At 42.9% G+C, this 13,203-nt stretch overlaps 1 protein-coding gene across 2 annotated transcripts in view; it reads left to right on the top strand.

The window, feature by feature from the left end:
• GPATCH2 (G-patch domain containing 2) overlaps window positions 1–12,896 on the top strand; it is a 136,956-nt gene extending 124,060 nt beyond the window's left edge. The window contains exons 9-10 of one of the 2 annotated variants that reach the window (XM_080919209.1): window positions 2,923–3,011; window positions 9,742–12,896. In XM_080919209.1, the coding sequence (XP_080775335.1) occupies window positions 2,923–3,011; window positions 9,742–9,962 (310 nt within the window). In that variant the 3' untranslated portion in view covers window positions 9,963–12,896. The remainder of the gene's footprint in view (window positions 1–2,922; window positions 3,012–9,741) is intronic. The other variant, XM_080919210.1, reaches the window with a different exon arrangement.
• The last annotated feature ends 307 nt before the right edge of the window (window positions 12,897–13,203 follow it).

Below are 13,203 nucleotides of genomic sequence, written 5' to 3'. Positions count from 1 at the left end.
GACCCTCAGGAGTTTTAGAAGAGGGTACTATTCTTGAAGTCTGTCTCCCACAATCTTTAAAGTGGGCTTTGCTCATAAATTTTGAATATTGTGAAAGATGAAGTTTTAAAGACAAAAATTAATCCATTTAAATGTTTAGGTTATAAACAACTGTTTCCAGAACAGTATTGGGTAGAAGCCAGCAGTGCTAGTAGCCAGGTAGATGGCTCAGGGGTAAGAGATTGCTGCACATGGATGAGTTCAGATTTTTAACACCCAGGTAAGAAGTCGACCATGATGTCTCAGGTGAAAGCCCAGTGCCTGGAACGAAGACAGGCTGCCCTAGTCTCACTGGCCCTAGTCTAGCTGCCACAGGAAGCTCCAGGCTCACAGAGACTGACTAAATAATAAAGTGAAAGATGGGCACACCAGACTCTGACTGCTGGTTCCTCACACACATACAAACCCATGCATACGCCACACACACACACCACACCACAGGCATGTGCTAAATGAAAACAAACCAATTTCCACCATTTTCTTGTTTTCAGAATGGTCTCTTCCATTCTTTTTTAGGCATTCCTATACTGTACTTAGTTTTTCTAGTGTAGGCTCTAGAAAAGGTAAACCTGAGTCTAAGGTTTGGCAAAGAAATACCAATGGAATGAAATTTATGGAAGCAGAACCAGGAAAGTAGCCCAGTTGGTAAAGTGGTTTAATGCATAAGGACGTGGGTTTAGCCATCCAGACACAACAGTGGGGCCTGGCAGCAGGAGCCTGTGTATCAGGTGCTGTGGAGGCTGAGACGCACTGGTGGATCCCCGGCTGCATCGGTGGACTCCGGGCCAGCAACAAAAAAGAAAATGAATACTTGCCTAAGGAACTTCACCTGAGGTGGATTTCTGGCCTCTACACATGGGCACACACATACATGTGCACACACGTTCACACAAGTGATAGAGGGGTGGGGGGATTTTTTTTTCTTTTTTACAAAAAGGTAAACTTGTCAGACTAAAAAAGGGAAGTGTTAGCATTTTTTGAATTTATTAATGGGGATAAAGCCGATGTTACTAGGATTTTGAAAGAAAAGCCAGACAAACGCAATTGGAAGAGCCCAGTTTACAAGTAAGCTTAAAACTGGCCTCCCTGTGCCCAGCTGCTTGGCCTTCAGGACCATTACTTTCCATTTCTGTAGACAGGAACTGCTGTTTCTTCTGCTCCTTACACTTGCCAGTGGTAGGATTGTCCCAGTGGAATTGGAATTTGATGGCTTAAAGAGATTCCAACGTAAACCTTTTCCATTGAAAAAAGAAATCGTGTGTGTGTGTGTGTGTGTGTGTGTGTGTGTGTGTGTGTGTGTGTTCTAGTATTTAATAGAGCTGCCCTTGCCACCACAACTGCTAATTACTTTGTTGATTTTCAACATCATCTTCCTGTTTAGACTTTGATTATTCTTATAGTAAGCACTGACTGCCCCTTTCTTTCGTGCCTCCTTCTCTCCCCCAATTCTTGGCATTTTTCAGCACCTGTATAAAAGCATATGCTGAGGTCACAGTGCATACTAGTACATGCTTGCTCAAGTTATTTTGTAAAAAAAGTAAAGGTCTCTCTGGTTTCCTTACAATGACTAAAATGTTTATATGGTTTATAAAGTTGATCATAATCGTTTATTTATCCTGAGTTCATGGGGCACTATTTTTCTCTCCAATCCAATAAGTGCGTTATAGTTTTGTATGACAATAACCATTTGGGAGCAAAGCAAAATTATCTGTTAACTCACTAATTTTCGATAGAAGTTTAGTCTGTAAAGGTGGACTGAGTACAGAAGGAAAGCTCAGGTCCTGATCATTAGGATGTTTGTCTCACTCATCTGAGCTGCACACACGCTTGGAGTCACTTGTCCAACTGTAACAGTTTGCTCAGCAAAGGTTTCCATTATATTTAACGAAAATATATGTATAAAGTATAAATATATGCCACTGTCTTTATATCATGTTTTACATCTCTGAAATATCGGGCTACTTTCAATTTGGATTCTTTAAAACTGCATGTGCTTAAATAAATACATTATATCTGCTCCTTGATCTCCAGGCCCTATCCCAACCTTGCATCCAGGGTTGTGGTCTTGGGGATGAGCGCAGAAACCTTCTGTGGCTTGTAAAGTCTGAAGATGTTCTTTCTTTGTATTTACACTTTTAAGTTCTAATTGAGCCACTGTTTTACAAAACTATTTTAATTCTAAAGTTAGGCAGAATTAGGTAATTGTAACAGGCTAACTGATTCCAAAATTAACAAGGCTCTGCTTGGGTTCTTGTGTATTATGTCTCTGCATAGCTGTAACCTGGGTTGTGTGAGGCTCTTTAAGAGCAGCAGCAGGGCATCTGTGCATTCAACGTGTTCTCTCCTGACGAGTAAATAATGAAACCATTCTAATTGTGTGAGTTATAAGACAGCATCACCATTTCCTTCCATCTATTTTAAATGTTTTAAAAGAATTCACTGCTGCATAATATCCTAAAAGAAATTGATCATACTTTTCCTGTAATAAATGTCGTCCTGACAGTAAAGCATTAGCAACCAATTGATAACCTAGCAACAATATTGTGATCTCTTTAGATAATTAATCTTTGCTATTTTCCTGTCAGAAGCAACAGTGCTTGATTTTATGTTGAGCCAGAAAGATTGCCAGTTTTGAAAATTAAAAAGCATTCCTTTTATATTATTCATCCCAGTAACAATTTATGATGGTGCATTTAGCTGCTGAACGCTTGTCAACAAACGTAATTATGTTTCGATATAAACAAGATTGGTGGTTTTACTATGCAGCTCCATCTTTGGTGAGAATGTTTTGATTTAGGTTCAGATTATACAAGCTGTGTATTTATATGTCATTTCCCCCCTCCTTTGTTAATAGTTTTTATTTTTTCTGATAATTACTTGTAGGCAAACAAGCATGCATTTAGGATCCTTGTGCACAGGAGACATCAAAAGGAGACGAAAAGCTGCCCCGTTGCCTGGACCCACTACAGCAGGTAAAACAAAATGGGTTGGAGTGGGGGCACAAATGGAATGCACATAAATCACCACAAATAAAACAGGAAATTCATAATCACTCTCCTGCAAGAAGCTGTAAGGCAGGTCATTTGCCTTTCGTTTAGGATGTATGGCCCATTCACCATTTACCTGGCAAGTAGCTAATCAGTGAGACACATGCTGTATACCTACGCAAATAGGCGGGATTCGCAAAGATACAGAAGCCTCTGCAGCCCTCGCAGCTGTGCCTTTGATGGGCTTAAAGAAATTTTCAAACTTGCGGGGGACATGGCATAAACAGATGAGAGGACAAACAGCTCACTGCCTAAGTCCGTGTGACTACTAGGTGGACGTGGTGGGTATAGGATAGTCACCGTGTGACTGCTTAAGCCTGCTTTTTCCATGGTGATGTCCTCAGCTTCCTGAGTGTGTACATACTCTGAGGATATATGAAGACCTCCTTTGGCTCTTGTCCCTATCTTCACTACTTCCTACCCACTATCTCTTCCTTCCTGAAATACCCTGCCTACCCTTCCAGACAGAAGCTAGGGTTTCAATATACATGGTGTTGATATGGTTCAGTGCTATACATGTGGGCTCAGCAGCCATGCTCTGATCAGAATTTTCCCACATTATAATGTGAGTGAACTTACAGAATATTAGGAAAATATTTGTCCTTTATTTTATTAAGAGATGTTGTCTGGGTCTCCCTGGAAAAAGTCAGAGACAAAGCTAAAGAGGCTATCTATAGCAAATGCCATCTAGTTATCAAAATGATCATGTCTCAAAAGAAGAAAGGACCACCAGCAAGGAGTGGGCAGTGTTAAGAGATAGTAATGGGAGAGCAGGTCCCATCAAAACACATTGTATACAGTTATAAAGATGTCACAGCAAAACCCAATACTTTATATAATTAACATACACTAATATAAAATGAATGAAAAGAGAGACCTGTCTTGTATACACTGACCTAAACCCAATTATGTCTGAAATCTATAGAAGATACATCCAGCTGTTGCTAGGGAGAAATATAGAATGCTCATTAAATCCTTATAAAATATAATATCTATCCTTAAGGAAGTACAGCCACATGTTAGGTCTAATAAATGTGATAAGTTCTAGTCTCTCCTAAGGCCAGGGGCGGATTCCTCAACATCCCTATTTCCAGTGAGTGGTCCCCTGAACTCTAACCTTAGTGGGAAGCCACAGAAGGACAAGTCCTAGAGATAAATGCTGATGGTCCTACATCACAGGCACAAAGCAGATGCACCTGACACACAGCACCAGTGTGGAAGAGCAGTGTGTGAGGAAGGGTCACAGAGCTCTTTGTACAGAGGGTTCTCACCTCAGATCTCAGGATATCAGCCCAACCAGTCTTGTCAAGAGCTTGTGCCAGCACATTCCAGATACAAACTTCAAATCTGTTCTCAACAGACCTTTTGGGTTCGAGATTTTCATTTTACTACTAGATTTTAGCTCGTGGAATGAAGTCCATAGTTATTTAGTGTGTGGTGGTGGTTCTTATCCAGTTGGTTTTTCAGTTACTCAGAATGCTGTGTCAGTCAATTTAAGTGTACTTATCAAACCTGGGTGCGGCAGTCCTTTCAAAGGGGGGACAAATGGAGGCAGCTGGGGAAAGGCCTTGATTTCAGCTGAACACCTCCAACACTGACAGTGCAGCCTAAGTGAGTCTTTATCTAGATGCAGCTAAAAGATCATTGCAGAAATATCTGGCCCATGAGAATTGCTGTTTTTTATATTCTAGGATAGAGTTAGTCACAGGACTGAGTCCATTGCATCTACACATTTTCCAGCTGTACTGACCTCTAGAATTTCTCTAGAACAGATATTCTTGGGGCTAAAGAAATGGCTCAGAAGGTGACAGCACGTCCTGTGGAGATACCAGAACCTGAGTTCAGATACCCACAGCCACCTGTAAAGCTAGACATGGCCAAGAGTGCCCGGAACTCCTGAGCTGTAGAGTCGGAGACAAGAGGCTCACATCAGTCACTAGGACTTGCTTAGCGCCAGCCTCACTCCAGGTTCAAAGAGAGACAGGGTCTCATTGGGGTAAAGTAGAGAGCATAAACTGGAACACCTAATGTCCTCTGAGCAGTGTGCATATGCACCCAGACACAATGTGTACAACACACACACACACATATGTTTTTGTTGTGTTTCCAGGTCCTTGCAGACCTTCCAAAAGACACCATTCCCTGAGATACACTCTTGTGTTCCTTTCTTTTAGTCAGCACTGAACATAAATAATGAAAATTTTAAAAATGAAAAAAGAAAAAAAAATCTCATATGAAGTCGAGAAGAAGGAAGAAAGATATGGACAGGTGGATATTGCTTGTAATTTTCTCTGATTTTTCTGTAATTTATTATGAAAACATAGCACATGTAGAAAGGACTTACCATAAACTTGCTAGAATTGTGTGTAATTGGGAACGTTTAGTTTGCCATCCCACATTGGATTGTGTAAGTTGATGATTCCCAGCACGAGCAGTTGTGTAATGTTATTTGTGATAAAGGGTAATCTCTGCAAGACGCTCAGAGCCCATCAGAAATCAGACCCCAGAGCTGACTGTGCTGCGGTGAAAGCAGGGCCACCCTCCAGTCCTCCAGAATTCCGTCTCTCCAGGAGGCTGCACCAGCCAGCAGTGCTGTTGGCTGTCCATTTATTAATTGTGACAAGAGCACCAAGTTTATTTCAGTGCCTTATTTATTTACTGCTCCCTCCCCTTTGTGTTGAGTATTGACAATTAAAATGAGTATTGATATGGTTAGGTATTGACTTTTTAAATGTATGGCTTTGTTCTCTGCTGCCTTTAAAGTCACAGACCAAAGCCAGCGTGTGTCTCCAGCAAAGGCTGTAGATTCCCTGTTCTAAGTGGAGGAGTTCTAAAACAGGAGCCTTGCAGCAGGGGGCTCCAGTCTTGAGGAAAGCCCTGTGAAGGCCAGGAAAGCAGTGAGCAGCAGAGGGAGAAGAGGGGCTCTTCTGCAGGGTCCGCACAGGCTCTGGGTGGCACTGTTGGTAGAAGGCCACGCCTGTTAAGGATTTGGTGGTAAACATGTTAAAGTTGTGTTGAGATATGGTAGCAGCCATACTCCTGCACTCCACGGCACTGGGTTTAGTGCTGTTTGCAGTTATTGGTGTCTGAGCTGTTTAGTTTGTTACAACCTAAACGTCTATTACAAAAAAAACACTCCTCCAAACACAGTAAAAGACTATTGTGTCTTGCATTTATTGTTTTATTACTTAAGGAAAAGAAGCTAGTTTTACATTATATTTCATGTAAATTTAAAGCATAATTTTCATTGCATAAAATGTAAGTGCAGGGCTGGGTTAGCACACTCAGTGAGCAGCGGGCTGCTGAGGATTAGCAAGGCTCTGGGTTCCACCCCCGGTGCCTCAGAGTACAGTAAAACAGAAAGAAAATAAAGGAAATACATATTTAAGCACCTGATTAGATTGACTTTATTTACGTGAAGAATATGTGATATTACAGGTCAAATAATTGATGCACTTGACAAACAGTAGCCACACCTTCCGTGTTCTCACCTCTTGTCCCTGAAGTAGATGCTGCAGACATAATCACTACTCACAGTTTTGTTAGCATTGCTAATAATAATAGCCCTGACCCTGGCTGGATAGCAAGGGGGATTGGAGGGAATAAGGAAGAGCCAAGAAGTGCCTTCTGAGTAGGGCAGAGACAGACGGGTCTTGCCATTGTATGGGAAGTGTGGGAAGCCACTCTTGACGAGCCTTCCACTGGCTGGTGATCCCACATCAATACGCTTTAGGAGCCAAATGACTCAACAAGCTGCCAATTAGGCTTGCAGTCAGCTGGATAGATTAGTGGCTAAGAGAGGCCAATGCAGGATTGTTGTCTCTCGAGCCAATTACATGAGTGTATTGCCCTCCACCAAGCTCTGCTCTGTGGAAGGTCTGGGGGAGAGGATGAGCTCTCCCGCAGTGGACTCAGGGGACCCGGCAGAAAGGCTAGAGCCTGGAACAAGAACTAAATCAGTACATTTGCCATAGCCCAAGCAGAGAGAGCAGAATGACCAGTGACAAATGAAGTGCCCAGACTTTTTGTCTTTTCCACTGTTCCTTTATGGGAATGCACTGCATTTAGAAATCAGGGTTCTTTGGGTGTTTTGTTTATTTGGTTGGTTGATTAGTTTTGGTTTTGGTTTTGGTTTCTTCCAAGTACAAGATACTGCTTTTTCTGACTATTTTATTGAGTTTAAAAAATTAAACACTGTTTAGTACTGCATAAACATTACGACCAAGAAGCAAGTTGGGGAGGAAGGGTTTATTCAGCTTACACTTTCATATTACTGTTCATCACCAAAGGAAGTCAGGACTGGAACTCAGGCAGGTCAGGAAGCAGGAGCTGATGCAGAGACCATGGAGGGATGTCACTTACTGGCTTGCTTCCCCCCCTGGCTTGCTCAGCCTGCTTGCTTTCTTATAGAACCCATGTCTACCATCCCAGGGATGGCACCATCCACAATGGGCTGGGCCCTCCCTCCCTTGATCACTAGTTGAGAAGATGCCTCACAGCTGGATCTCATGGAGGCATTTCCTCAACTGAGGCTCCTTTCTCTGTGATAACTCCAGCTTGTGTCAGGTTGACACACAGAACCAGCCAGTGCAGACACCACTGTAAACTGAGAAAGAAGAGGCTCTTCACCTTAGAGGAGCACACTGTTGGACATAGAACCAGCCCTGTGGGCCTTCGTGCTTCAGTACCAGCCATCCAAAGTCAGGGCAGCATCATACCTCTGACCTCACTTCAGCTCACCTACAGACTTCAACTAACTTGTTGCACTCACTGAAAAGCCAGAGCTGAGTGTGTTCACTTACACGGTGTCTCCTAACACCTGCTCAGCAGCCCCTACAGGTTAGGGTGGCCAAGTCAGTTACCATTGTGAAATAAAACTTAGTTTTTTTAAAACCTTGACTTTATATTTTTTTATCAGCTTTTCATTTCATTCATCTCGTCTTTCTCACAGTCTCATAAATGATAATAAGTCTTCATATAGCAATTCAGGTAGAAAATGAGTTTAGCCAGGAAACCGTCTTGGGGATCAGTTGTTGCCATTCAAGCTGCAGGTCATGGGCAGGCCTTTCCTGCAACATTAGTTGTGTGATTCTTACTGGGCATCGAACCCAGGGCCCTACAAATGCTTGGCAAGCTTTCTACCTGTGAGGTGTGCCTCCAGCCCTTCAACCTCTGATTCTACTAGCCAATAATTCATATAATTGCTGATTATTTTAATAGCCTGCGGACTGGAGTGAATTTCACAAGTGGTGAGCACTATTTCTCTTGTCCTAAAGCCCTGAAGATAGAGAATGCAGACATGTTGGATAAATGGCTTGATGACCTGTTGATCACTCTGTAGTACATAAGAGAGGGTTAGTCTTTTTAAAGTACATGTGTAGCACTTTGCCTGATTCTGCAAGGTAGGGAGATAAACCTACTTCCAGTTCCTCTGAATACCAGATGAGTATGCTGCTTACTCTATACTGATAACTTCTTATTTGTCCGGTGCCGAAGGACACCTACAGATGTATGTGCACTGTCTAAAGAGCAGTGGCAAATTTCACCCATGCACTCCTACCCACACCAGATGGAGGGGAATGTTCCATCTGGAATCCCTTGGGTACTTGTTATTGTTACTGTCAGTGCTTGGAGATTCTCCTGTTACATTTAGGAGGCTCTTTGAGGTGTAGGACAGAGCCCCAGCTTTTTTGTGGTGATGGTAGGGTATAAGCCAGAGAAGTTGCCATCGTGATCCTCAGTCAGGAAGGAAAAACCTCAGTGGCTGTGGAAGAGTGTTGGTGGAGCTGAGGTAAAGAGAGCTGACTCATGGGCCATTGAGAGCATTAAGTGACCCTCTGTCCATATTCTAGAATAGAAACATCCCAGACTCACGGACTGAGCTGGGCCACCATAGGCATGGGTCTGTGACAAGAGAGACCTTTGTCCCACGAGTCTCTGGAAGGACCCTCATGAGCCCTTCAGTGTGTGTTCTTCTGTGTTGTTCCTGTGTTACCTGCTTCTATAGCCATGAAAACATGGACCCAGAAGGAAAGTGGAAAACTGTAAGGGGTGTGGCAGCCTGAATGTAATAGAACAGTCAAAACTATATTCTGGGCTTGCGGAGATGTTTGTGAGGGCCTAAGGTCAGAATTCTATAACCTGTGTTAATACTCGGTGTGGCAGCATGGCTTATAATCCCTGTCTGGACACAGAGGAGTCCAGGTCTAGCTGTCCTGGGATCTACAGAGCCACTGAGCTCCAGGATAAGTGAAAGACAGTTCACAAAGTCAAGTGGAGAATGCTAGAGGAAGACCATCCACATCAGCCTCTGACATCTGAGGCATGTACACCTACCTACATATATATGTTATGCATGCATAACTGTTAATTTATAGGAATTCAGGGTGCCACCAGTTGTGATGTTTTGGGTTTGTTTGGTTCAGTTTTACTATATTCAGGCAATGTAAGATATTGCAGGATAAGTTATATTTTTACCACAGCCGATATAGCACTGGAAACTCAGCTTCCTTTATGCTGATCTTTCTTCATATACAAGAGCTTATCTGAGATTGTGTCTCTGTGTGAGGTAGGCAGTAGGTACTGCATGGTGCCTGTGTGATGGATGAGAACCCTGGATAGATCTTCACTTGTGGATGTCATGTTCTCATTTCAGGAATCGTAGGTGAAAACGCCCAGCCCATTGTAGAGAGCAACATCGGGAACCGAATGCTTCAGAGTATGGGATGGACACCGGGGTCAGGCCTTGGGCGAGACGGCAGAGGGATCTCAGAGCCAGTTCAAGCCATTCAGAGGCCCAAAGGCTTAGGACTTGGATTTCCTCTACCAAAAAGCACTCCCACCAGCCCTGCCCCCACATCAGGAAAACCTGCCTGAGCAGAAAGGCAGAGAAGAGAATGTGCAATTTCTGTTGCTGTGCCCATTCTTATGACATCATAGAGCTTACTGGATTGAAGCTGACCTCGCCTTGCCTCCAGCTAGCTTCCAGCCTGCATAGTGTCCCGCCCATCACAACTCACGGTGCTGAAGTACGAACCTCAACCTTTTACGTTTCTTCGGTTTCCAGCAGTTTCTAGACATGAAGAACAGATTGTCTCTTATTTATTTTGATCCTAGTCGTCAGTTCTTTCTGCTGCCTTGCTTAATTCTTTGTGTGTGTGTGTGTGTGTGTGTGTGTGTGTGTGTGTGTGTGTGTGTGTGTGTGTGTGATCGGAGAAGATTGAATTCTCATGTTGCCTACACTAAGTAGTTCTGTTGTCCCCATGTGCTCCCTCCCTACATGCAAGGAGTCTATTGTAAGCACATCTGGGACAGCTTGGTCAGCTCACATTCCTTTGCTGTAGCTCCATGAAGGTTTGTAACAACGATGCCCATTACTTTTTTCAACAGTGTAGCATAAATTCACAGTGGAGAGAGCAATCAGTGTTTCCTTCTGACATTTGACAAGAGCTAACATCGTTGTCGTCACCAGAGCATTGTCAGCATCACTCCAGTGCAGTTTATGCACTTTACCTCATTTAGGACATAAAGTCATTACTAAAAGAGCGTGTATTTTTAAATTCATCCTGACTGAACTGTAAACCCTGCCCGCTAGATGTCTACCTCTTCCCAAAGGCTGGGCTTTAAGGATCAGCTCCAAGATGAAGAGCGGCTGGCTGGCTCAAGGTGTAGCCACTGAAGTATATAAACTATTAAACCCTTGAGTCAATTTATTTGAAGACTTAAATAGCTTTTCCCAAAACTGAGATGTCTGGTATTGGCCTAACCCACTTACCAAGAACAGGAGAAATGGAGGGAACCTGTCATTCTCAGACTAAAACACTTACTTTCAAATTAAGTGAAACACTGTTTTTCCATTCCATTTCTAAGTCATTCTTTTCGTAATGTCAGAAATTTTAAGTCATTCTTTGTTCAGAAAATACTGGTTTCTTACTATCTTCATTACAAACCCTGATAATTATTATTACTTACAATGGTCTCCTTCACTTCAGAAAAGGTTGTGATAACCTATACTCATGTATTCTTAAACAAAGCAGTATGAACTTCGATTTTGTACATTGAAAAGGTTTCAGCAGTTAACAGACCTTTCCTACGTCGTCCTCTATAATAAATGCAGCCTCTGCAGTCCAGCATTTCTTCTAGGAACAGTCTTCCCTGGGAAGTGGCCGTGGGAAGACTTGGGCTGCCTAGGACACAGGTGGACAGCAGTGCTTCAGGGAACACTTGTGTTGAGGCAAGTGTTGCTGCTGGTACAAGCTCATCACTAGCAAACTGCCATTTTCAATAGCTATCTTTCTAAATGCTTACTGTATTCATGCAGGGGTAGATGGAAGAGACTAATCAGGTACTGGACTTGTGAGTCTATTCCAAACTTGTTTGCTCTTTGCATTTTTCTTGCTGGTCTTGTAAAGCCCTAGGAGGGAAATTTTAAATACAGGCTCAATTTCAAAACAGTGAGACCACTGAACACTTGGCTCCAAGCTCCAGAGGAAATGGTTACTGTGTCCTTACCTAGTCCTAAAGGATACACAGGAGCAGCCCACGTGCTGAGCAGTAGGGCTCCATAACTTCTCGCCCTGAGTGCTGTCCATTGCTGCTGTCCAGACAGTGTGAACCCTCAGCTACCGCAAGGTCCTCATGGGCTGCTGTGACGCCAGGGCTCCACTTTCACGCAGGAAAACGACGTGCGAGTGACTGGGGACAGATCATATCCCACTAGTGCTTACCTGTTCAGAGTGGATGACCAGCACCTACAGGAGAACCCCCAGCTCGCCCAGCTGCCCACAGGTCCCCTTCAGCATCCAAGTCCTTAGAAAGAGCAGCAAGATGTGATTCTCTGGTAGACCTGACCATAGCTGGGAAGTAAACACAATTACAATAGGAAACTTCTGTGAAAAATCAGATGTCTGCTTGGGACATGAATCCTACTGGTTTACATTTAGTAGAGATTAATAAATCGTCAGTTCCAGTCAGTTCATGGAGCCCACATCAGTGGAGTTCATGGTTTTAAATGTATCATTCATATCAGCTTTAAATAGTCTTAAGAGGTTTTCTCTGCTTCCTCATGACTCCACCCTGCTGTTCTGCAAGCCAGGCAGTTAGGGTCTCTTACCTTCCCACCCACTCCCTATGGTAGCCAAAGAATCTGAGATGGCTATGTTAGCAGTGTGACACCACATTGTGTGTCTTTGATGTCAATGAGACATGGGCTGTGGTCATTTCCTCCCTTCCTCATCCTTCCCAAAATAAAAGGTGTAAGGCTGAATTCCCCTCTAATTCACTTCCTTTTGTTTTTATATGATCTGGTGACTTTAAAAGTGGCCAGCTATTCTAACACTCACCAATATTCCCAGAAGTTGGGAGATTGAGGCAAGATTACCCTATGTCTAGACTATGTAGTAGTTCCAGGACAGACGGGGCTATCTCAAAAATAAATACCAATGGAAACCCATTGATAAGTGCAACTTACCTGTAAATTGGGCACCATGTTTGAACACAGTGGTTTGGGACTCCTGGCTATAGTGATGAAACAGACGAAAAGTTGGGATGGCAGTGTTAAATGTGCATGTTTGAATATGTGTACACACGGGTGCATTTGCAGCCCACGTCTGTTTGCAGTGTACAGACAGGATTGAGAAGCTCTGCCCTCCATGTTCAACATTTCAAATTTGTATTCAGTGCATTTCATTTTGAGCAGATGTTTCGTAAGCAAGTAATTATTGAAGTACTTTTTAAACCATTTTAACTTGTATTTTGTCTTTCAGAAAGAGAAATGATCTATCTACATTGGTACTGTAAAATGAAGTTGTTAGCAAGGAATACTTTGATTTTTTTTTTTTTTTTTTTTTTTTTTTTTTTTTTTTTTTTTTTTGTAGAAACCTTATTGGTTCAACAAAGAAGTGAAAGAATAAAGTCTAATGAGAACATTATTTCTAATGCTGGTGTTGGTGTCTTTTCGTTTTAATCTTCTGTCAGTTCCTCTTCCTGTTTGTCCTGTCTGGTGGAGGTTGGGATTGAATCCAAGGTCTCTCTGTCCAGACAAGCGTTCTCGCCTAAGCCACGTCTCCATGACTTCTCTTGTAATGTCAGTCATGAAAGCTGGGGATGAAAACACTCT

This window comes from Micromys minutus (assembly GCF_963924665.1).
Source record: "Micromys minutus genome assembly, chromosome: 1".
Taxonomy (NCBI): Eukaryota; Metazoa; Chordata; class Mammalia; order Rodentia; family Muridae; genus Micromys; species Micromys minutus.
Note: the sequence above shows the minus strand (reverse complement) of the source record. Positions and strands in the feature narration are given on the sequence as shown.